Consider the following 24,640-nt stretch of genomic DNA (forward strand, 5'->3'; position numbering starts at 1 on the left):
TATGCAAAAGTGAAAAGCATTTAATAGAATTGAAATAATAAATACTTAGAAGTCTTTTCATAAAATTAATTTTGTGATTTATTAAGAAAAAAAGAGCAGATCAAGTTGAAAATTTCTATTTTTATTATAATATACCAAAAGAATTCCTTCAAAATGAACGAATCATTCTCATATATATAATCGCATGTACATGCACTCAAGAAACTTGCTTTCTTCAGATTGTATTATATATGTCATAATGCAGATACACAAACAATGAAGCCGGATTAAGCTACATTTAAATACAAAAGCTTATCACAACACCACATATTTCAATTAATATTATACTCTTCTTTAAAACAGCAGCTGCGTGTTTTACTTTGTAAATCTTCACTTCTCTCTTCTCTCTCTCACTTGATAAAAAAGAATCAAACATCAGCGCATAATTTCACACAACAAGTCGCAGCATTCTTGCATAAATATGAACAGCGTGTACATGATTATTACACAATGTAATTTTTATTTAATAAGAGTGAGCTGGTCTTTTTCATTTGTTTTTATAAAGTGCCCGAAGAACTATGTGTATCTCCTGCTAACAATTACTAATATAATGCAAAAATAATGAGGACCCTTTTATTTATTTTTGATGTGTGGCGGCACCCATTCTTAATTTTTTTTTTTAACCGAGAGTTTTTTTTATACAATTAGCAGCATTATTATTTATTTTGCTTTAAGCTTCTTCTTATTCTTCTCCCATGTTATGTAAATCACACCACGTACTTTGATGAACAAATGAAAAAAGAAAATGAGTGCTGAGAATTATTATGAACACCTCCAATGGATGTGCCAACTGATGGAGGTGTTATCATTTTTTTCGTCTCTCTCAAGAGATCGGAAAGCTGTGAGTTTGTATGATATGTGTAAATGCATCTGTCTGCAAGTCGCTCACGCAGAACACAGTCATGTAACGTTACAAAACAACATTCACTTTGTACAATGGCAAATATGGCACAAAAGCAAAGGATGTTATCGATGGTGCTATAGCTGCTGAATCATACAAAAAAGACCCGAACACATAGCGGCTTTAGTGAGAAAAAACAACAACTAATGAGAAGAAGGTGAGATAATTTTTTTTTTTCATCAAATTATAATATCATTGTGTGTTATTATCGATTCACAATTAAAAGTCGGTTGGCACTGCATGTTTCTCTAAAAATGAATTAAGTGGAAGACAATCAAATGCCCACACCATAGAAGTAGAACAACACCCGAACCAAAATGATTCAAATCCACTATCGTCTCTAATTTACAGTAGCATGAGGTATTAAAACTTTTTCTAATATTATTGCAGGGCGCGAAAATCAACAGAACTTTTACATGATACAGATCTTGATTTTCTTCTAAAATTAGCTAGACAGAAGAAGAACAATTAATAACATAGTAAATAAATAACCAGTGCTCGTTATATCGAACAAACGAAGTAATCAATAAAAATAATTATTCGTTGGGCAAACAAGTCGCTTTAAGAGATCAACGTGAAGAGTCTGTTGTGTATGTACATCCTGAGACTTTTACTTCTTCATTCTTTCTGCTTAAACTATGCAACTCCCACTATTTGGTTAACTGTGTAGTGCTACTTTTGCTCGTATTTAAAAGAAATTATTTTCTTTATCCAGGGAGTGGAAATTATAAAGTCAAAAAACTGTCTCCTCAAACACACAAAATAAGAGTATAGTAGTGCCACTGTCCCAATAAAACTTATTACTTGGTGAGCAGAGCAGAGATCAAACCTAAAAGGCCTCCCTTTTTACATATGTATATAGATCAGTTTTCTTTTGCGTTTCAAAATAATTATTTTGATCATTTCTCCCAATTAGAGCTCACCAATGGATTGCATCGAGAGTTTCGGAAATACAGACAGAAAAAGGTCAATGATTATATAAAATTTTCTTTAGAGACTATAAATTTGAAAGACAGAGACATAAAAAAATCAATAGCTTCCGAAACCTCTAATGCAAAATTTCTCCTCTCACAAACAGGAGAAATCAACCCAAGAGTCTCCCTCAAAGATCATCTTTGAAAATAGCTTATCTACATTTATGTTAGCTCAGAGCTAATTGTGTATTGCTCAAACAATCAGAACTTTGCAAGCCGAAGTGTATAATTATCAGGTGGAATGAGGTTGCGGTTTAGCCAAAGCGTTCCTTCACCAGGAACATGAGCTTCTTCTTGCCCTTGTAGGCGACCTTCATGTTCTCCAGCAGTTGTCCGAACTGCGAGTGTCCGTCGTGCGCGAGGAAGAAGGTCTCGCGCGCCTTGCCTAGGAATTCGATGAAGTCGCCGTAGTGGCGCGGGCTGATGTGCGTGAGCCGCGAGTGGGTGGTGTTGATGTAGGCCGAGATGGCCGCGTCCAGCAGCTGCTTGAGCGGCGGCCGGTCGTAGCTCAGAGGCTTCAGGCACCGCCGCTTGCTCGGGTAGTGGTGCCCACTCGAGTGGTGATGATGGTGGTGGTGGTGACCGCCGCTGCCCAACAGGCCCAGGCCTGTTGACCCGCCTGCCAAATCAGACGGCGACGAACACGCGGACACGCCCCCTGGCGCTGTCATTGAACACCGCCGCAGAATGTCCGACAACACTGTGGCGCACAACACGTTCTTCACAAGCAGCGGCACCATGTTGGTCAGCTCGGATTTGCCCAACGAGTGGCTAAGGGCGCATGCCCAATGGATGTCATTTATTGCTGGATGCGAATCCTGTGAAAAATGAGATTAATTAAAATTTAAAGAATATAGCTTTGGTGGCTTCAGAACTAAATTAGCAAATCAAGACAAATGAAATAATGAAAATTTACCATAACATATTATTATTTTTATGTCTTGATGTTTTTTTTATATGGATTATGTACTTTAATGAAATGATTGACCACTTCATAAATTAACAAAAATTTAGTATAATAGTTTCTAAATCACACTCACCATGTTGTAGCCAAGTCGGACATTCTTCATAGCCAGCATTGCCAGTTTGTAGGCCCTCTGAGGGTAGGCCCTGTGCTCCATGTAGCGCGCAATGGTGAAAAGCTGGGAGGAGGTCATGATGTTGGAGGCGGCGTCGATCACGATCTGGTAAGCCGCCTCAAATGACCTGCCGTCATTCTCACACAGAGTCAGTGCGTTCAAGGCACAATTTGGAGGGTCCTGAGGGAAAAAAATTAAGTAAAAATTCGTAACTTTTGTTTCACATTTCTTACTTTTGTAGCGCACTGCAAGGCAAGTGTTCTGGCACAGGCGGACAGTTCGTCTTGTTGAGCAAAGTTAAGGCTGAGGCGTAGCATGGTGCTGTGGGACATGATAGTCGTCGCAACGGCACCTGTTTTTTTTTTCAAGTTTAAAAATTTTGAACAAAAATCAGTTGAAATAAATTACCAGTGGCTTCAGTCGGGGTGAAGAGCTGATACCAGTTGCTCATGATGGAAAGGAGCGCCTCAAGTCCAACCTCGGTGGCGCAAGTCACCAACCATCGCACCATCTCCCTGCGACGCCAGTTCAGGGAGGACAAGGTCATGCGCATCACTTGCAACCCCAATTCAAAGGAGACGCTCAGAAGGGTTGCGTGGCGAGGCCCGCCTTCTGGCGTCGCTACACGAAAAATATCCTGAGCTAGCGAGAAAAGATGGGAGGAACTGTGAATGTGTCTTTGAGCAGACTCCAGAACTGTCCGAAGGCGGAGACCTTCTCCTGCACAAACCGTAAATCAATGAATTAATGAAGAAATTCAGTTGGAAATTCGACATGCCTTTGGCAGCTGAAAGCATGGTTGAGGCAAGCGCGCACTGTTGGGTCTCTATGTGGCCCAGAGTGAACCACCGGGGGTAGCGAATGGCAAGGGATGAAACGTGGTTTCCGGCGCCATCCTCTCCTCGATTTGCTCCAGCACTTTCCTCCAAAATTGGTAGCCTGAAATGACAATGGCAGCATTAAGTTTGGTACGTTTAATCATTTAAATTGCATGCAATGTGAACTTAATTCGACACCCCAGATGAATTAGTCAACATTTCAAAAACTTAGGGCATTATATTTGATTAGATTTTTGTTCATTCCAGTGAAAATATGTTAACTGAATTTGAAATTTTAATTTAACAAAACTGCAGAAATCCATGAAATAATCAAGCTTGATTTTGAGCTCCATATAATATAATTTAGAATTAGAAAATTATAATTAAAAAAGGTCAATTTACCTCATGGCTCGAAGTCCAACCTCGTAGGCAAGATCAGGGTAGTAGTTGAGCAGGGCCAAGAAGAGGAACCTGGCAAATGTGTGCATGGGCACGGACTCGGGTGGGATGCCAAGTCCAAGGCCAGAGGTGGGTCCGCCCTCGAGCAGCACAATGGCTTGTCTTCGGAGGACGGCGACCAGCGCGTGGTCCAACTCCACCTCCTGCAGTCTTGCGATCAGTCGCTCCTCCTGCTTACACACCTTCTCCTGGGCATACGGCCCGCTCGGCATCAGGCGCTGCTGCCCTAGGCCTATCAAAGCAACCTCGATCGCTAGGCTCAGGTACGTCTCGGAACGGTCCCTCGACCCCACCACTGGCACATGGTGGTAACTCGGAGGAACCCCTGTGCTGGGACCTTCCTCTCCTCCCGCTGGATCTGCAAAAATTGATAATAGGAATTTTTTTATTAACTGAAATTTTAATTTTCATTATTTGCAATTGCTTTTCAAAAGGTAAGCATTATTATTTCTCAAATTCCCACTTCCATATTGATTTTACTTTTTATTTATGTTTAATATAAATTTGAATTCCTCATACCATAGAAGGCGGTTGATCTGGAAGGGGCGTCAGGCGGGAGAGACGCCTCAGCCAGGGTTTCAAACAGGGTGATGACAGGGTCGAGGGAGTAGCCCTGCCAAAGTTCTTCACACTTCTGGCCGCTCTGACTGCTGGAGCTGCGGCCGTAGTGGCGGCTGTGCGGAGAAGAATGGTATGTGGTGGCCGTCGAGGTGCTCGGGCCCTGGTGGTGCCTCTGAAGGTCGTGCCACTTGCGCTGCGCCACCAGTTGCTGCTGTTTCATCGTCCGGACCACCGCCACGGCCAGGCGAAGAGCGGCTTCTTGGTGGCCGTGTGACCGCAGGGCGTCAACTCGAGCAGAGGAAACGGACAGTGGTTCTGAAAAATTCATTTATACAGTTTAAATACTATTAAATTGTTGTTTTCAGTTGTAATAAATTTTTGGTTTTAAATTGAATTTAAATATTATATTTAAAATAGAAAAATTCCAAAGAGGAAGTATAAGACCCTTCTTACCGTGCCAGAGAGGTTGCCCTTGAGCATTGAAAATTCCTGAATGGACAGAACTGTCCGGCACCAGGCTGCAGTACGTGTCACTGGACAGCAGGTGTTTCAGGTGGATGCTGTCCCAGGACAAACCAACCGCGTCAATTGCTCTGTAAATTTTATTATTAGCCGAGTTTATTTTCAATGCTGAAAATTTCACCTCTGGAAGATGGTCCTGGGCACCGAGTGTCCGAACCTGCCTGAGGCGGCGCTCCTGGAGGAATGATGCCGAGATCTAGGGTTGAAGATGGGCGCGTCGTCTTCCGAGCTACTGTCGGAAGAGTCAAAGTTCCGGTGCTGCGGCTCGTCTTGCCTACCAACGGACACGACCATCCGGAAGTCGAGATCCTCGCGCGGACACGCGTCCATGATGGCCCACTTGGACAGCAGTTCGCGCCACTGCTGCTTTTCAAAGTGCGTCGAGTGCGGGTTGAGCATGATGCAGACCCACAGCGTGCCCAGCTGGTCCCACAGCTGCCGGCACTTATCGCTCATCGCAGACCCCTGCGTCCGCCACATGGGCAGCCGCGGGTCGGCCAGGAACTGCTCCGTGATCAGGGTCAGCATGCGGGCGCCGTTGGAGTCGCCAGCGCGAAGCATCTCCCGAACCTGGCAGTTCAGACCACAATTTTAGTTAGGCAAAAAGAAGATTTTTTACGATTTTTTATTTGAATACACAAATTTCCTAAATTCCATAATTTTTTTAACTAATGAATAATGTATTTCGGCAGTAATTGCTAAATAGTATATCAATTATATCAATAAAGATACCATGCAAAGATACTAGATTGCATTGAAATGATCAAAATACATTTAATTAAATAAAATGGGTTTAATTCATATTGAAAACTTGCAAAACTTCAAATTTTATTTAAACCCATTTCTCTGCAAGGCCTATCAAAATTTGAATTTGGAAAAATTTAAGTAGCTTGGTCCTTTAACACAAATTAATTTTGCTTTTCGCATTTCACAATTTTTAAATAAAAATTTCAAAGTAGCGGAAACATTTCTAGAAAAATCCGTTCTCTCTTCAATAGAAAAGAACCTGTTTTTCTGCGCTGCAATTTAAATAATCAGCTGACTTGATTTAACCTCCCATTAACATCTTTTTTATCATATTTAAAAGTAGTTTTACAGTTTGAATTAAAAGGCTCGCTTGCTTTCACGCCGAGGGAGCGTGCTGCAGCAGAAATATACCGAGCGTGTTATACACATTTACATAAAACTGGTTGACGCAAAACCGAAAGGGTATTGGAGGCTCGGCGATTAAAAACTGAAAATATTGCCGAGCCGCGCCAACTACAGTTAACCGCTGCGTACCTTGGCGAAGAGGGAATTGAGCTGCTTGTTGGCATTGTAGTACTGGCCTTGCGAGAGGTAGGATCGGACCTGCTCGCAGACCTGTTCCTCGTCAAGGTGCCACGAGTGTTCATCGTCCGCGCTCGCTCCAGCTGTGGGGTCGGGGGCACCTGAGAACACATGAGAGCTCGGCTCAGATTCGCTCCACGTCAATGCACACCCGACTTGTTCAAAGCCGCAAAATATTGAATGGCAACTGAGGCGTTTTTACTTTCTGAACTGGGTCAAATCTATTTTGAAATAAACTTTAATTGCCTCAAAATTGAAATCAATATAAAAATTAAATATTTTTAAATACAAAATTCAGAAAAAAAATTTATTTACGTCCTAAAAATCTTTTTTCATGCGTTGGAGTTAAGCAAATATACAATAGGATCTAAAATGTAAATTTTTAAATTTTGTACCCTTTTAATATAGGAAATTCTCATAAAAAAAAAGTTTGGCACAAAAACTAAAGAGGAAAAATAGAATGCCACATTAAATATCAATTTATCTGAAGTTTTTATAGCTTCAGTGAAGGAAAAAATCCGAAAAAAAGATGAGTCATACCTGGAATGCGGTTGATTTCCGATCTTTGCTGCAGAATTTCGTCTGCCAACCTCTGGGCAGTGGGAAGCACTTCAGTGTGGTGCTCGGAAATCAGGTATTGCACAAACTTTTGGAGCTGCTGCCTGTCCATTTGCAGCAGGGTTTCTGCAAAACGGTTTTATTTGTTTAGAAATCATTGTGTTGTAGGGAGGATGTTGCGGCGGGTTTTATGGTTTTCGCGTGTACCTGAAATTGGCACCCTGAGGCGGACACTTTCCGCGTTGCGGATGCGGTAGAGGGAGAGTGCGACCACGTGTTGGCACCAGAAGATATCCCTGGTGTCACAGCTGCACGTCACCGTTGTGATCTTGCACCTGCCGAATCAAAAGGAAACACACTCAGTCGCGGCAAAAGTCGTTTTTCCGTCGGTCCGTTAAGAGCCCTCGGAGAGCAAGACATTTCAGCTGCTCGCAATCCTCTCGTTTCCGGCTCGCTTCCCCAATTAATTCCGCCGAGTTTACTTTATTATATTCATTTCGGTCTAGAACAATCTTCAGATTGACGCTAAAATTTGTGCAAACGACGATTCCCACGGATCTGTTTGATTCTCATAGAAATTTAGAGGCCCGCAAGTCTCTCAAAAATTTTAATACCAAAATAAAAATTAATTTTTGAAAATTTGTAAAAAAAATTTAGACAGAATTGGATTTGATTAAGTTCAAAAGGAAATCCTGTCGTTTTTTTTTATTATTATTTTAATTTGCGATCACCCTGATAAAATGCTTCCGTTACGACCGCCGAAAAAATGGCCAGGAAACTTCATGCAGGTTGCAAGTGGCATAAAAAAAGTGAAAAGCGCCGGAGGACGCACCTGTCGAAGGAAACGGACACTTTGAACTTGCGATCTGGTTCTCCGGAGTAGGCTTGGGCTAGGGGATTGGGTGGCTTCGGAGTGTTGACCTCGCCGCTCAGGTGGAAGCCTGCAACACGCACATCATAATACATGAGCAAAGCGCAATTGAGCAAATTTATGAGAAACAGCACGATGAGAAAACGTATTTAGAAAATGAAATTCAGAAGCTCCGCGCACGCAACTTCTCGTGTTGGATCGAATTCGGAAAAAATTTATTCAAGAGTTCCCACTGATCTAAAAAAGTGACCGATTTCTGGGAAAATCATCTGCTACCTGATCGGAGCAGCCAAGGTCTGCTTCCTGAGGCGATTAGTGCTGAGAAAAAGCCTGCAGGCCATTCAGATTTAAATGCTTTGAATGAAGAATAATTCATGAAGCTTTTCTCAAGCAGAAACATAATTTTATAATGCTTTTATTGCATTATTATATATTTATATAATGTGTTTAAACAATTCCTTGAAATTATGAAACATCTGTTCAGTACCATTTTTAGTTTGGTATAGTTGAAGATGTAAAAAAATTACTTGAAATTTAAAATGGCAAGATTTAAAGTAGTATTCAGTCCTAAAAAACTACAATATATTGATTTTTTTTGCAAAAACGAAGTTTTTTAAAAAAATAGTATGGTGCAGTTTAGAATTTAATAAATCATGAAAAATGATATCACGAAACAAAAAATCAACTGGTTCCATTTAACTATAAATACAGCATAAATTATTTACCGTGTAAATTAGGCTTCCAGCCATTCATGTTCAAATAAAATATTACCCAAATCTTGTTATCTTGCAAATAATTTTTGAAAAATATTCTGATACTTGCACAGCAAATTAGAAAAAAAATTATTTTCCATTAAAAATTAAAAACGACTTGATTGAGTTTAATCCAAGACATTAATTTCTGTGTATGTGGACTGGTTTTTAATGAAAACTCACTTACGATAAAACAATTACAATTAATTTTAGCTCATTGGTTCATTTTTTTTTTAATTTATCAAAATTCTAGCATATTTTTCTTCACAATCTACATATATGTGTTTCAAATTTTTAATTTAAAAATCACTAAAAAATTCAAATATAATTCAAATTAGAGTAATTCCCGTACAAAGAAACGTACGAACTGTTCAGTTTTTGTTTTGCATAATTGATCGCAGAAATCGCGGCTCGCTGATTGGCTGCAGTTGTTATTTTACGACTTTGGCAGTTTTGAATTTTTAAAGCCTTTGGGAGGCAGCTCGAGCTAGGGGGATCGCATGTGTGTGTGCAGTACGTGCGCGCAATGCACTTTAATAAAGTCGAATTAGCCTCGGCCGCGCGCACCCTCGCCAGCCGGGGGTTGCGTTAAGCTCGCAGCGAGAGGGCTGCTTTTTCATTACCATCTTCACTCGCGGCGGCGGCGCAAAGCAGCCGAGTGTGTTATCATCCCCGGCCGGGGGTGACGTCAGGGTCACGTGAGCAGCCACCCCACATGTGCACACACACACATGCATCCGCGAGCTGAGGAGGAGAGTTTCTCTCTCATCTCGCCTTTGAATGTGCACGGAGGAGCCTCCGAGCCATTTTTCGTTTCGGTCGTCGGGAGAGAAAAGCAAAAAGTTGTGGAGAAGCGATTCGTTCTCTCCTCCGACGGACGCCAGCCTAGCTGCTCTCGCTTGCATTCACTTGCTCGGACACATTTCCACGAAATTATCTTCCACCCTCGAATTCGATGACGAAATCTGCTTTATTAACTTTGAAAAAATTGAAAAATGAGCGGATTGAGCGCAGAACTGGCAGGGATCTGCCAACACGTCCAACATCAAAAGAGACACCGAAGTGAACCCAAATTTTTTTCCACATAAATTCCGACGTTATCAAGAGACAGAAACGGTCAAGTTAGCCTTGAAAGACTGATTTACACCAAAATCAAAGATTAATCATCAAAATCTAATCTAATTATAAGAACAAACTACAAGTGCAGTTCCCTTTAAACACGTGTCACAAATTATGAACAAATTTACTAACGGAAATGATTTAAACAGCAAAACGTAAATTTATTAATTTAACTCAAAGGAAGTCGCTTGGAAATATGTGTGCTTTTTATCAGAAGAAATGCGTGATTTAAAGTCGAAAAAGCCTAATGAATATTATTTTCTGAATATATATAGGTGATTTTGGGTGAAATATTTTCTTAAAAATAGTGGATAAGATTAGTGAAATTCCAAAATATGTGAAAATGCTAGTCAGTAAATGAAAAATAAATAGATTGTTTTATTTTTTATCAAATGGGAGATTTTAAAAACTCAATTCTAACTAGTCAATGCATATTTGGAATTCCTTAGTATACATTGCAGTTCAGATCTTTTCCAACAAATAGGTAAAAAAGATGATCAACTACTGCCCATATCTGATCAATTCCCATCAATTAAAAATGTATTTAAAAAAATATTTCATGCTGAGGGAAAGAAAATATGAGAAAATGTTTCTAATCGTTATTTATTATGTCCAAAAACTAATACTTTAAAATGAGAAACGCAACCAATAGTTTGAAAGTATTTCTTTTACTGATTTCTATAGTAACACGTTAGCGCATTGATTTTGTTCAGATTAGTTCACATTCACGATTTATTTATGAATGAACTGCTACTTTCGTTAAATTTCTTCCAATTAAGAAAATTATTTTCAAATCATTTATGATTCCAGAGGATCAAATATTTATAAATTAAGAAATTTTTTTTCTTTCTTCAAACATAAGGTGCTTCTGGCAGTTCTGGCTATTTATTGAAAGTAAATATATAATTTTTTAACCAGATATAATTTTGGACATTCCCCTCTACTCTTGTTAGTCATCAAGTATATAAGGTTTGAAATTCTTTCAGTCAAAATAGATTCAGATTTTTTGTAGACATATTTTGATAGACAGTACAGCAAATATTAAAAGATAATTCACAGCAGATTAAACATTATTTCTAACATTTCATCAATAATACAGTAAATGTTCATGATTTAGTCGCTGTACAGAACAAATTCGTATTGCACTAATTGTAAGCATCAGTTTTGATAAATAGTTTTATTTTTTCCTCTAATGATATTTCAATGGCTAAAATGCAATCGACAGCATCCTGAACATGACTAAATTTTCCATTGAAAAAATTTGAAGTTTAAAAGATTACTATTTACGTCAGAGAGAAGTGAATGAGTTTTACTTATTAATTTCTCAGAATCATAAACGTGTTTAAGCTTCCGAGATTATTTGGCGATTTGTGAGCTCATTATAGACGAAAAACAAATTTTGACTCACTTTCCTCGTTTGCTATCAAAATGATAAATTTTTCAGGAAGATAAAAACTATTTGTATGTAAAATTGCGGTTTAATTTCTTGGAAAGTCGTAACCAAAAAACCAAGGAAAAGATTTATTACAAAGTTTCCCCTTCAACAACAGAATCGAAAAAATTAAATCGAAAACCCCTCATTACAAGGATCAATTTTCTAAAGGTTACTGGAATAATTTTTGTTTTTAATTTTCTAAACTGAAACGTGCAGGGGGCTATTTTTTTCATCAGGCCATGACGCCGCTCGCTTCCACGGACGGAAATTGGTTAATAAAAGTGCACCACAGACACAGTTGTGGGGGTCCGTCGGTCTGGCTGCTTTCGTAAATAGGGCCTGGCGCCTCCACTTTTCCTCTCCGAATTCCCTGCCGTCGTCGGGCGGTCGGTCGGTCAGGTCGGTGTGTGTATACCTGGGGCCAGGGTAGGCAACAGCGCGCGTTCATGATAGGGAGCGGCGAAAAGCGACTCACACACACAGATGCCAGTAATCACCCATTACGATGCACGCGGGGAGAGAGCGAGAGCTGGGAGCGGAGATGAGGAGGAGAGCGAGCGAGCGGCACATGAAATAAAGAGGAGCTGCACAAAGAATGGCCACACTATTGATCCTCTGCATCTACTTGCTATTCCGCGCGAGCCAGCCGACCGACCTGACTCATTCGCTAGACGCCGCCGGCGCGAGAGGCCCGAATTTCGACCTGTCCTCAGTCAGTCTGACCCACGTCTCAATAACTATTTCAACTTTCAACACTGATAACTAAAATTTCTAATAGTTGATCATTTTATATTAAAAAATATTTGGAAACTAGGAAGACCGAAAAATTTAAATAAGAAGAATCAAATATTTATCTATCTAGAAATTAAGTTGGTTGAAACCCTCAATAACTTTTGAAAATGGTCAACTGTATTTCAATTGTATGTTTTGTTTTAAAGGTTATGCACAACTTCCAAGAGGAATTATAAATTCTAAAATTTTATCTGGGACAGATCAATTTATAAAAAATAATAGTAAGTTGATTGAACTATCTTTTTTATGAGAGACGTTGAAATAAAATTGAGCGCTTAATTAACTTCAGTTATTAATAAATAGCATAATTATTTATTAAAGAATTTGGTGCTAAAAACAATATTTTTCGGTCATTTATTGTTATTTGTGAGCAATATTTTACAGTATATTTCCTTTTGATAGCGAGTTCCATTTATTTTAGGAACGCAAAAGTTGTATTATCAATAAAAAATTCACCCCAAATTGAAACCAAATTTATAATTAAAAATTTTCCGAGTAATAACATTTACAAATAATTATGCTAAAATCATGACAATCGTGCAGTTATTTCAAACAGATAAGTCACATTTTATAAAACAGAACTTTGTTTTCGATGGAAATTACGATGATATAAACGTATCATGGAAGAAAGATATTCTGGCTTAAAAAAGAGAGCAAATGAAATTAATGAAATGATATGGTGCATGGACTTCCTAAATGAAATCATTTTCAAAAGCATCTTGAATTTTATTTAATGAATTTCAGATGGATTGAATTCTTTCATGCTTTTCCTGAAAGCTGCGATAAAATATTTCTAAAAATGTTTTTTCTAACATTCAGCCAACATTTTATCGAATAAGGTCAAAATGTGCGCTGAATGTTTCTTAAAATTAATAATTTTTATTTTTCCCAACGATACATTGTTTTCAAAAAACTTGGCCAGACATTCGCCTGCACAAACTACTAGCTAGAAAATGCAGCCAAACAAGCCTTTTAATATGTTACTTTGATTTATCAATGACTGACTTTAAAAGATAACTTTCGTGATAAAATTGATGTCATGTCGTTTTTGCAGGAAGGCTGATTAAAATGCAGTTGAAAAAGTTTTACATTTTTAATGAGATCAAATAAAAATATCTGATGAATGCAGTTGTCGATTTTTGAGCAGTTCCAAGTGCTTTGATTAATTTTAAATAATTTCATATCAGACTTCAGACTGGTTTCTAGCATTTAAACAAAATCTTCATCCCATAAGAGACGGAAATCAAAAAAATTAAATTTAATCGACTCGACATGGGTGAATATGCAACCCTTTTTATAAGAAAAATCTGCGATGAGGGGAGGAATGCGGTCTGCTGGAGAAACCAGTTTCAGAGGCACAAATTTCGGCAGCATCCGAAGCAAAGATTTTATTAATTGGAAAAAGCGAAAATCGACATGATCGAAACGTATTGAAGATGCAAGGACTGGTTTTTGGCGTTTCGGCGGCTGCAGCCGAAGGGATCAAAGCCGAGTTCTCTGCGCCACTCTCATTGCGACTGAAGCCGCTCGATCAATACAATACACGCCCATGCTTGGCAATGGAAATTCGGTCCCTCTTTGCTCTGCTTTGCATGTACTAGTGCACACACCACCCTCCCCCGGACTATGCGCGGAAATCTCGCTTCCCGAACTGGACCAATTTCTCAAAATATAAAAAAAAGTTTTCCACCCCTTTGAACCAAAGGGTCTCAACTTTCAAGGTCACAGAGAAATATGAAATTGAAAATATTTACAGCAAAGTTCTGGGTTGTGCGTCTTAAGTTATGTCTCGTTGTTTCATAAAGTTTGAATAATATTGAAATTGTTGCATGTCAATAAACCAATTGATGAGTTTTATGAAATAGAAACAAAGAAAATTTGGAATGGTAAAGGTCGCTGATCGCTTGTTTTGTATAATAAAAAATTCCAGCTCCGACGCTTGAGAGGAATGTCAATCTATAGTTTTTGTAGTGAAGAATGTGTAGTATCACATTTAACATTGCCTATAGATAGAAAATTAGCTTTGAGCAGCAGCAAAACTTTAAATAGAATTTTAATTTTTAATGTTCTATCTTGCAAGATGAGTTGTGGAATTCTAAATTCCATATTCGTTCAGTACATTTCTCTCTCTTATTTATTGAAATTACTTTATGAGAATAAACTTCAGTTAAAAATTAAGCAAATTTTTAGTAATAATTGCAGATATCAATAGAAAATAATATGAAACACTCAATTATAAAAATCATAGTGGTTTTAATAAATATTAAATAAATTAAAACGCAACTTTTTGGATTTTACCAGCGTCAGTTCAATTGTTGTTTCTAAAGTAATTTTGTTTGCATAGAAGAGATGGAGGAGAGTTTTCTGGTTAACTTTTGCCAAATTTGCTATCCATCTAAGCTTAAAAGTAATTGTAATGTGGTGAATAAATTTTAAATACTAAGAATAAGAGGATTCTCTTATTTCACACATATTGTATTAATTTAAAAAACGAATTTTAAGTTTTAAACTTTCTTAGATCAATTTATTATTGAAATAAACAATAAACCTATATATATAATTATTCAATTTTTATTCAATAAATTCTTGAAACCAAATATTAAATGAAGTGTAAATGTTTTTTAATTTGCTAAACGATTTAATAACTTTTTAAGCCATAGTTTTAGAAAAATCATTTTAAGCAATTTTTATTTTCATCATCAGGCGAAAAAATTTAAAATGGCGATAAAATGTTGTTTCAACTTGATTGAAATTTGATATAACGTTTGCTAGGGTGCCAGGGTAAATGCATGCGTGATGGGGTGTGCGCCGCGAGAGTGAGGGCCGCGGCGGCGTCAAAGAGCGCGCGTTTAAAGAGGGATAGGTTGGGACGGGCGGAGGCGAACGGCGCAAGACACCCCCGCACGCTCGCGGCACTTCATCACCTTTAATGCGCCGCTCCTCCGCACGTATATACGCTTCGTATGTACAAATGCATATTTTCGTCCGCGTTTTGTTTCGCTCTCGACCCTGCATTCCAGCTCAAAAGGAAACATGCTCTTGCTAAATCAACTCGTGGTTTTGGACATCGACCCCTCCGAAAGAAGCGTGATTTTAAGTCGTATGCGCGGAATTGATTGCGATTTTCGCCGAATCCTTTGTTTCCTGGTAATTAGGAGGAAACAAGGAAATTCGGCTTTAAGCCTTTTAAAGACGAAAACTGCGCGACTCGTTCAGAAGATTATCATAATTTTGAAGTATTTTGATAAAAAAGAAATCTGCAGAACTATTTTTTGTTTGGAATATTTAATATTTTATAGGAATTTTGATGATTTTGTTCGGTCTATGACGAAGGGTCGGCCAGAAATAGCAAATAAATTTGTAAACTTCAATATTTTTATACCATATAGAGAATATAAATTTGTTGTCTGATTAAAAGGCGATTTAAGAAATTGAATGGGAAAAATTTTGAGCAGCCAAGTTAATGATTTTAGGCACACAAAAATCGCACCTGAAATTAAATACAAAAACAATTTATTTTTAGCAGACACCATTTAAATTAACAATAAGATTATAATTATTATAATAATTAGATTTTAATTGCTTCTAAGTAAGCATTGCTCTTCAATGCCAGCTCTGCATTGCATTTAAAATGTATGTACCAAATTTCTATTTAACAACATTTTCTGCTTGCTTTATTTGAATTTCGAAAATACATTTAAAGCTCTGATTCATTTTGATTGAATGAGCTCACGCGGAAAAGGAAAAAAACGAATCTCTGTGGGTGAATGGGATTTCCTTCCTGTGATGGTGACCTCATACGCCCTCAAACCCTCCACAGTCATTACACTACTCTGGGCTTTTTCCGTTACGATTTTCTTCGCCTCAACCCCAAACACGGAAGGTCAATTTTCTTTCCTTGAAAATGTCTTTTCTTCAAAAAGAAGCCATGAATTTCCAAGTCATATAATTAAAATTAAAAAAAAAAAAAACAGCCAAAAATGCGCTGGAGGGATTTTTATAATTCAACATTTACTGCTTCTTTAAGCTTTAAATATCATTTTGATAAAGATGTTGTAGTATATTTGTAAAAATGTAATTGAAAAAAAATTATGTGATTTTTCTTGCAATGTAATTTATTTAAAATTAAAAATTTGCGCAAGCAAAATGGTGTAGTAGAAACTCATTAAATCAATTTAAGATCGCTATTATTCAGTTGTTAAGAATTAATGCAAAACATAATTACGCAGAAACTTTTTCTCATGTGTCCCTTATTGGAATTGTTTATTTCTGTAACTGAAGTTAATCCTTTCCAACTAATTTACGTTTATTACTTTTAATATCAGTTTTTGATCAGCAGATATAAACGTTTTTATTATTTTATTTTTCCCTTTTATAATTTTGTCATTTTACAGAATTAGGAAAAAATTAATTTCAATTAATTTTTGAATACTGTGTGATAGAAATTACATTATGAAATTTACTTTTTTCTAAGGAAATAATTATCTGGCAATATGGAAAATCCCTCATGTATCTCCACTCCAGGCCTCAAATTATAAAAAGTCAAAACTGCACCACCGGTTTTATAATCTATGTTTGTGCTTCCGACAGAACTTGATTGGCAGCTGCGCATACAAGAAAAAAAAGCTTTGAAATGCTATTTGAAAGACATTAAAAGAAATTACAAGGAATTAAAAAAAGGGTATTTTTTATATAAAAAAAATCGAGTATACTTGGGCGTTATTGTTAAACTTCAGTAGTCATAATATAGTTTAATACTTTTGCAGCAAAACATTATATTGATTCTTTTCTTATCAATTTATGTCGGAACCTATAGTTCATATTGAATTATATTAATAAAAAATTGAATTTCGAATAATTTCCTGTTGATTATTTTGGAAGTGGAATCAATAATGGAATTCCAGAACATTAAGTGAAAATTTAAATAATTTTGTGCGTCCATCGCGGACTCGTCTTGAAAATTCCTAGAACATTGGTCATCCGGATCCGAATCTTGCTGCACACATTTTGTTGTGAGAGGAGTAATCAGAATTTCACTTCCTACATAACTTTTGATTTGGAAAAAAATAACTAATTTATTTATAGACTGGGAGGGAGGGCTTTGAACTCACCGACTTGGAGGACGTTGGACACGCATCTGGCCTCGAGCAGCTTGAGGCCCTTGTAGAAGGCCTGGTTGTGGCTGTCGGAGGAGGCGGCGTGCACCTGCGCCAGGGATGAGTACATGCAAATGTCACTCTCATCCCTGGGGAAGGACCAGAAGATGATCCGCCGCTGCACGGGCTCGGGGATGCGCACGTAGCGCTCCTCGATGCGCTGGAACGGGATGTTCTCGGCCACCACCCGCGCGCAAATGTCCAGCAGGGAGTCGGGGGCGGCCGCGGAGGCGGCGGGCGCCCCCGGGCAGCAGCCCCCACGGAGGCCGCAGCAACCGGCCAGAGAGCACATCCCGATTTGCTTGGCGAAGCGCAGCTCCGACCTGCGGAAGGCCGCAGGCGGCGCCTCCAGCAGCAGCGGGGGCGGCGCCGCCGCCGGAGGCGGCATGTTGCTGCGTCGCGACGAACTGCAGCACTGCCTCCGCGACGCGCCGACCATCGCCGTCCCGATTCGTTTCGTCTACGGAGAGACGCAGAGCACTTAATTCTCTCTCAAAATGGCCTCTGCGAACGAAGAGATCCGTCCGTGGCGCCGCCGGCTGAGGACGACCGACCCACTCGCCTGACGCGTCTTCACTGACTGCGGCGGCGGCCTCGGAGACCGACGAATGACGACGACCGACCCACCAACTATACACGGCCCCTCTGTTGCCACTTGCCGCACTTGCCATATGATCGGACACCCAGCTTATCGGTTTCACCGAACACTTTAGAGGCCTGCACCAGAACGAACATTTTTTTTCTTCAAATTAAATCGAACAAATAATATTAATTTATAAATTTTATAATGTGGATTCAGAAACTGGGTGAGTTGAACGAAACTAATTGAATGTCAAGTGCGTACATACCGTGATTATCGGCTAAAATTTTTAGGGAATCAAAGGTGTATTTGATTTAAATGAAAAATGTCAATTTCAACCCTTAATTAGCTATTAACTTCAATAAAAACAAATTGAAGAGCAATATAGAGGGTAAAATTTGAAGCCCAAGTAATTGCCATTGTTAATTATGCGCTATCAATTTAATTTCAACCCCTAATTTGAAATATAATGAAATTAATACAAATTTATTAGAGCGAGTCATGTTTTACTGGTAAAATTTGACGCCAGATCCATTGCCAGAATTATTATTACTACATATACAAATTTAATTTCAAACCCTTCATTGTAATTTCATGAAATTAATATAACAATTTAAGAGCAAAAGATATTTATAAAGTGGTACACTTTACATAAAGCCAGATTTTTGAAACAATTTTTTGTTGCATTGTTGAGAGAAATCATCATAATTTTTTTAATTAGTGTGCAAAATGAAAAATCATTTTGGAAAAATTTGTTGAAGTTCTCGGGTCTCGGCCTCTGCACCCTCTATAATTATAACCTCAGATTGTTTCATAAAAGTTTGATTCACCCCATTTAATTTTGAGATATATGTATTGGAAAATATGGAAGGTTAAAAAAAAATCTTTCAAATTTTTTCCGACCAAAATCCAAGGGAATCTTTATGTATGTATGTAATCTAAGAAAATAAAACTGTAGTAAAAAATAAAAAAAAAAAAAAAAATACACCATGACCATGAGGAATAAAATCCTCCCAAAGCCACCGCCATACATTAGTGAGAAAAGCAGGTGTCGCGATCGGTTCCACTTCGTTCGTCGATGGAAGATGGAAAAATATAGAAAAATAATTGAAATTTTTTGTAGATACGCCAATAGCATTTCCCAACTTCTATCTTCATCCAATATATTTTAATAAATTTAAGTTTAAGCAATTTTCCACGCTTTTATTTATCTATTTTTGTTTTTTTGCTAAGCGCTTTTTCTTTTGTTCTTATTAATTTTAATTTTAGAACTATTTTGTTGTATTTTTTTAACTTTTAGAGATTTTTTTATCAGAATGAACCTCTATCTCCGCCTGCTATTTTTTTGTTTTAGGGAGTTTAAGTTTTGAGCCGACCCTTGCAGATCTCTTTTTAGAGCCTTCCGCAAACCGGTTTAACCGTGAGAAGTACCGGTATTTGGTGAATGGTGCGTGCGTGAACAGTGTTTGCACCCCCTGCAGAGTAAAGTGCAATCAAAAGAATGCTGGCTGCCATGTGTTGTGGGCCGTCGTGGGTGACAGAGCGCAATGCTCGCTCGGGGCCGCCGTTCGCTTCTCGTGCCAACAAAGGTCTGGGAACGGCGGCCCGCGTCGAGCGTTTCAACGCTCTGCATGCCCATTAGGTCTTCGTAGGGGAGGAGTCTCGAAATTTATCCATTGAAATTGATGGTGCAGCGGTGTGTGTATGGTATTGAGACGTTGTAAAGGCAGAATAATATAACAGAGGCGCGCTGTGTTTCCTCGGGCCAGTGTCGGTCGGTCGGGCTTCGCAGCTTGCCTTATTTTGCTGAGAGCCAGCTGAAAGTTTTTTTTATGTTGCACTCTGAATGTGAAGCAACCGCGGCAGGCATTGGCACCGATAATAAATTTTATGTTATTTCCCTGGAACGCAATTTACATTCCTGCTCGCTCTAAATTTGCTGTAGCTCGTACGGCCTTTGTAAAGGGCCTCAAATGTTCGAGGGCGGCCAGCGGCCGCTCTCCGGAAGGGAGAACGAGAGAGAGACGTGCGTTCAGTTCAAAGGGTAGAAAAGTTCTAATTTTATTTGGTTTGCAGTTGTACCAACTGTACAATATTTACATATGTATGTATTAACTTACCAACATCACAACACCTCCCGCCTAAGATAAAAACAAGTTTTAATTTACGCACTTTAAGGAGAACTGTGGCATTTGGCGTTGGAGCAAGAAATTGATTAATTTGGAAACATTGTTACAAAATCACATTTACATCCATTCACAAGAATTACTCTTACTCAAAAACCTTTGAAAATTTGTTTACTAAATTGAGTTCCTTGATTAAACTCTAAAATTAATTCTCAGATTAGGAAATTTAAGTTGAAACTTTAATTGATTTTACTTTCCTGAATTTTTAACGGAAATTTGGTTGTTTAAAACTGTATTTCTGCATTACTAATTTACTTGAATTTCGCTCAATCACTAAATTTTCAAATGAAAACCGAAAATGTTCCAGCACACTTGGCACGGTCTGAACTGCCAGTTGCTGTTCTCATCTTCTCCATGCTGGATGGACACTCGGCTCCTCGTTTTACACCTCGGACTCTTTGTAGTCCGGTACTTCTAAGCGACCCCTGAGGAGATCCCCTCCACTCAGGTCGACGGCCCAAGGATGCGGTTGCACCCTTCGGGTCCCTCACATGATGGCCAGAGAAGGCGGCTGCCTCCTCCCGGCGTCTCAGGTGGACAGGGCGCCACACGCCTTCTGTCCGACGGCCTCCGATGTCTCGGCCGTTGGTGCTGGTGCACACCCTTTTCTCTTGGCAGCTACTTGTCCTGCTGCTCTTGACTGCTTTCTTGAGTCCAACTCTGGTTGAAGTCCTTTTCGAGGCGGGGCTTCCTTGCAGCTGACTGTGGTCTCGTCTTCTCCTTGGACCACCTTGTCGCTCCACAAGTTCCGCTCCAGACTCTTCTCCTTCCTTCCTCTTTCTTTTCTTTCTTCTTTTTTACGGAACCTCTTTTTTCTTCTTGAGAGGCCCTCCTTCTTCACTGCCGTGTGTTTTCTTAGTGGCTACGTACAAGCAATCAGGTTATAGATTTTCTCAGGAATGGTGTGCTGCAAATCTAGTCATTTAATTACAACAACTTACTACCATTTTTTTTTCAAAACCTTTGAGAAAAACCCCTCTTTTTTTTAAGGCAAAAGTCTCGAAGACTCCTTTTTGGCCTGGAATTTCTTCCCTCTGGCCCTTGAGTTCTCACCTTAAACTTCACTAGATTATTTCCAGTCTCGAAGACACTGATGGTGGAAATAATATTCTGCGGCTAGTGTTTCACTTGACAATGCTTTGCACCCTCTTTTTTTCTCACCACGTTTTCGGCTCGACTTGCTCACCACTTGCAGTGCTGATTTTTCGCAATCAGACGCGGAGACTTCTTCTTTTCCCTTGTAGCGGTGCCGCGTGAGGGCGCGCACCTCACAGTAAAATCTCCCCCGAGACCCTCCTCGGACCACTCCTTCTTTCTCATGCCGGACACGAACGAGCAACACAAACAAATTCTCTCTGTCCGTCGCTATCTCAATTTATCCGACACCCACGCCTGGGGTAAGCCTTTAATTTACGATTTAGTCCCGAGTGTTAATTTTCCCCATTCAACGAGACATTGCGTTTGTCTGCAAGTGCCATACTCGAGTGACAATAACCAAGTACAAAATAACAAATTATTCCGAGTGCAGCCACCATGTGCCATTTACTTAATCTCGCGAATATCTCAATTTCTGAATTAATTTACTCAAATTACATGCACTGCATTATCCCTCAATTGTTCAATAACTCATTTCTCATTTAAATATGCAAATCTGTTTGATTTTATTTGCTCACATAGCAAGGCCACTGTCGGCCACACAACTCATTAATTATGCAAATTAGCATTCCATCACAATGTTCATTCTCAATTAAACAAATCACCAAATAGGTTTACTCAAACCACACCATATTAAATTCCTGATTAAAATAAAATATTTATTTTTATTATTGTGATATTGATTGTATCTATTTTTTACAGTTCGGATTAAACCTGAATCAAGAACTACTGTCGTTTCATTTCTCAAACGACCCTTCTGTGGCCCAAGCGCCACAGTGGTGCCCAGCCCTTTGGTACTTCAGTAGATGTCTACCGAAGGAACCGGCGATCTCGCCAAAATCAACGCAGTCTCCGAGCCTGACCTTCCGCCCTCGACTGCTGATCAACCACGCTCCCCAGCAGATGCAAACACCTTGGCCTTCTTCGACGAAGTGGCCCGCGACGCTGCGCAACCAACGCCGCCCCTGACCGGCGACCCAGACGCGCAACCTCCACAGGAGCAACCAGATACTCCGCCAGTTTTCAACTTCAGGATCATGGCCAACATCTCGATGCCCATGTTTGAGTACGAGACTGCCATGACTTGGCTGAAACTGCTCGACGACAAATTCGCCGAGGAAAACCTCGCAGACGAGCCCCAGATGTTTCGGTTCCTGCGCGACTTCATCCCTATCAACGGCACACCTGAGTCAATCCTGTGCCACCTGGCACCCATGCCAAAATCTCAGCCCTACACCACGCTCAAGACGGCGATCCTGACACACGTCGAGCCCACTACCCAGGCGCGCGTCCGTCAACTCATGATTGACGAAAGTCCAAATGGCGCAAAACCATCCGAGTTCCTAGCCAGGATGCAGCGCATCGCAGAGTCTGACGCCACTCACCCCATGATGAATGAGATGCTTTTCTCGTGCTGGGCAAACAAGCTGCCCGACAACATCAGGCTGGCCATCAGCGGCGAACGTGACGTCACTGTGGCTGCAGCCAGAGCAGACATGATGGTTGCCAGAGACCACACCAACGCTGTGACACACTCCTTCTCCACACCTGCACCCCAACTTTCTGCCATCAAACACACCACCAACAAAACCAACTCCACCTCTTACTCTGGAGGCACACCCACAAGAGTTGACCGTCTGGAAACCAAACTGGACGACCTGGCTCAGCAAGTCCTGGCCCTCACACAGTCAGTCCAGACCCTGCTGAACAACAAGTCTGACAGCTTCAACAGAGGCAGATCCAGATGGCGCAGCAAAAGTCGCACAGGGGAGCGATCCAAGTCCAGGTACACAGACCTCTTCGATGACGGCAACGCTGCCGGCAAGATCTGTTACTATCACAAAACGTTCCAACTGGACGCCCGCAAGTGCATCACAGGCTGCCGCTACCACTCCAGTCACCAGTCCTTGCAGGCCGCCGCCGCCATCACCCCCACGCCGGCGAAAAACTAACTGGGCAGGCTGCAGCAGCGGCCACACCCTGCCCCAGTTCACCCGGCCGCCTCTTCATTTTTGACCCCACCTCCAAGATGTCCTTCCTGATGGACACAGGGTCCGACATCAGCGTCCTTCCCCAAAAGTTGTTCCCCCACATGAAACTTCCCCTCCACTACAATCTCACCGCCGCCAATGTGACAGAGATCAAAACGTACGGATTCCACACTCTCAAACTCACCCTCAACCTCAGGAGAACTTTCGAGTGGACCTTCCTAGTGGCTGACGTGGAACACCCCATCATCGGCGCTGACTTCCTGACTCGACATAACCTGGTCGTTGACCTCGGCCTGGCCCAGCTCTCCGACAGGCTGACATCCGTCCACGTCAGAGGTTGCAATCGCCCCGAACCTGCACCCACTGTCAAAATCATTGAGACACAAAACCCTTTTTACCTTCTTTTGAAAGATTTCCCCGACCTGTGCTGCACCTCCTCCAAGCGCAAACCTGCAAAGCACACCACCACTCACCGCATCGTGGTCACCCCTGGAGCACCAGTCTTTGCCCGGTTCCGCAGACTGCCCCCAGACAAGCTGAAAGCAGCCGCAGTTGAGATCCAAAAGCTCATCGACAATGGCGATGCACGCCGCTCAAAGTCCCCATGGGCGTCGCCAGCAACCCTAGTCCCCAAGAAAACACCAGGTACATGGCGTTTCTGCGGTGACTACCGCGCTCTGAATGCTAGGACCGAGCCAGATCGCTACCCACTTCCCCATCTTCACGACTGCACCCACTTGCTGGCCGGCTGTACCATCTTCTCCACCCTAGACCTCGACAGACCCTACATGCAAGTCCCAGTGGCACCAGAGGATGTCCCAAAAACAGCCATTACGACGCCAATGGGTCTCATTGAATTCCTGTCCATGCCGTTTGGCCTCAAAAACGCAGGACAGACGTTTCAGCGCTTCATCCACGAAATTCTAGGTGACTTACCTTTCGTGTTTGTGTTCATTGACGACTTACTCATTGCCTCTCGTTCTCCAGAAGAACACCGAGAGCACCTTCGACAGGTTTTCCAACGCCTGCAGGACCATGGCCTCCTACTGAACCTCGACAAGTGCGTCCTAGGCGCCACTGAAGTCAGTTTCTTGGGATACTTGGTCAACAAAGACGGAATCACTCCACTACCAAACAAGGTCACAGCAATCAGCGCCTACCCGACGCCCAAGGACAAGCAGGAGCTCCGACGCTTCCTCGGCATGGTAAACTTTTACCATAGATTCCTCCCACAAGCAGCCAAGCTCATGGCCCCTTTGAATTGTCTACAGAATGGACCCAAAGGCCCCAAAAAGGCACCCCTGGAGAGGTGGACAGAGGTTGAGCAAACCGCCTTCGACACCACCAAAGAAGCCCTGGCAAA

The 24,640-nt window shown here is 40.6% G+C and overlaps 2 protein-coding genes across 2 annotated transcripts; one reads left to right on the plus strand and one right to left on the minus strand.

Moving 5' to 3' along the window:
• Positions 1–100: 100 nt before the first annotated feature.
• On the minus strand, positions 101–18,534 carry LOC132196084 (zinc finger SWIM domain-containing protein 4-like). Its single transcript, XM_059618488.1, has 14 exons — positions 17,321–18,534; positions 8,073–8,181; positions 7,448–7,575; positions 7,223–7,366; positions 6,635–6,783; positions 5,475–5,923; positions 5,285–5,424; positions 4,790–5,146; positions 4,214–4,628; positions 3,772–3,932; positions 3,402–3,713; positions 3,227–3,345; positions 2,955–3,173; positions 101–2,732 (listed from the first exon to the last, which is right to left on the minus strand). Exons 1-14 carry the CDS (start codon positions 17,802–17,804, stop codon positions 2,169–2,171), a joined length of 3,750 nt encoding a protein of 1,249 aa, XP_059474471.1. The 5' UTR covers positions 17,805–18,534; the 3' UTR covers positions 101–2,168.
• Positions 18,535–19,462: 928 nt separating this feature from the next.
• Positions 19,463–23,423, plus strand: LOC132196094 (uncharacterized). Its single transcript, XM_059618508.1, has 2 exons — positions 19,463–21,528; positions 21,989–23,423. The coding sequence occupies exon 2, from the start codon at positions 22,093–22,095 to the stop codon at positions 23,236–23,238; it is 1,146 nt and encodes a 381-aa protein (XP_059474491.1). The 5' UTR covers positions 19,463–21,528; positions 21,989–22,092; the 3' UTR covers positions 23,239–23,423.
• Positions 23,424–24,640: the final 1,217 nt, after the last annotated feature.

The sequence above is a fragment of the Neocloeon triangulifer genome, unplaced genomic scaffold, assembly GCF_031216515.1.
Source record: "Neocloeon triangulifer isolate White Clay Creek 2 clone unplaced genomic scaffold, ASM3121651v1 ptg000011l, whole genome shotgun sequence".
NCBI lineage: Eukaryota > Metazoa > Arthropoda > Insecta > Ephemeroptera > Baetidae > Neocloeon > Neocloeon triangulifer.

Coding starts and splice junctions, on each gene's coding strand:
- LOC132196084 (XM_059618488.1), bottom strand. CDS start 17,804: ATGGTCGGCGCGTCGCGGAGGCAGTGCTGCAGTTCGTCGCGACGCAGC. Junction 7,367..7,447: donor CCTCAGGGTGCCAATTTCAG/GTACACGCGAAA, acceptor ACCGTTTTGCAG/AAACCCTGCTGCAAATGGAC. Junction 5,924..6,634: donor TCAATTCCCTCTTCGCCAAG/GTACGCAGCGGT, acceptor CTGAACTGCCAG/GTTCGGGAGATGCTTCGCGC.
- LOC132196094 (XM_059618508.1), top strand. CDS start 22,093: ATGTCTACCGAAGGAACCGGCGATCTCGCCAAAATCAACGCAGTCTCC.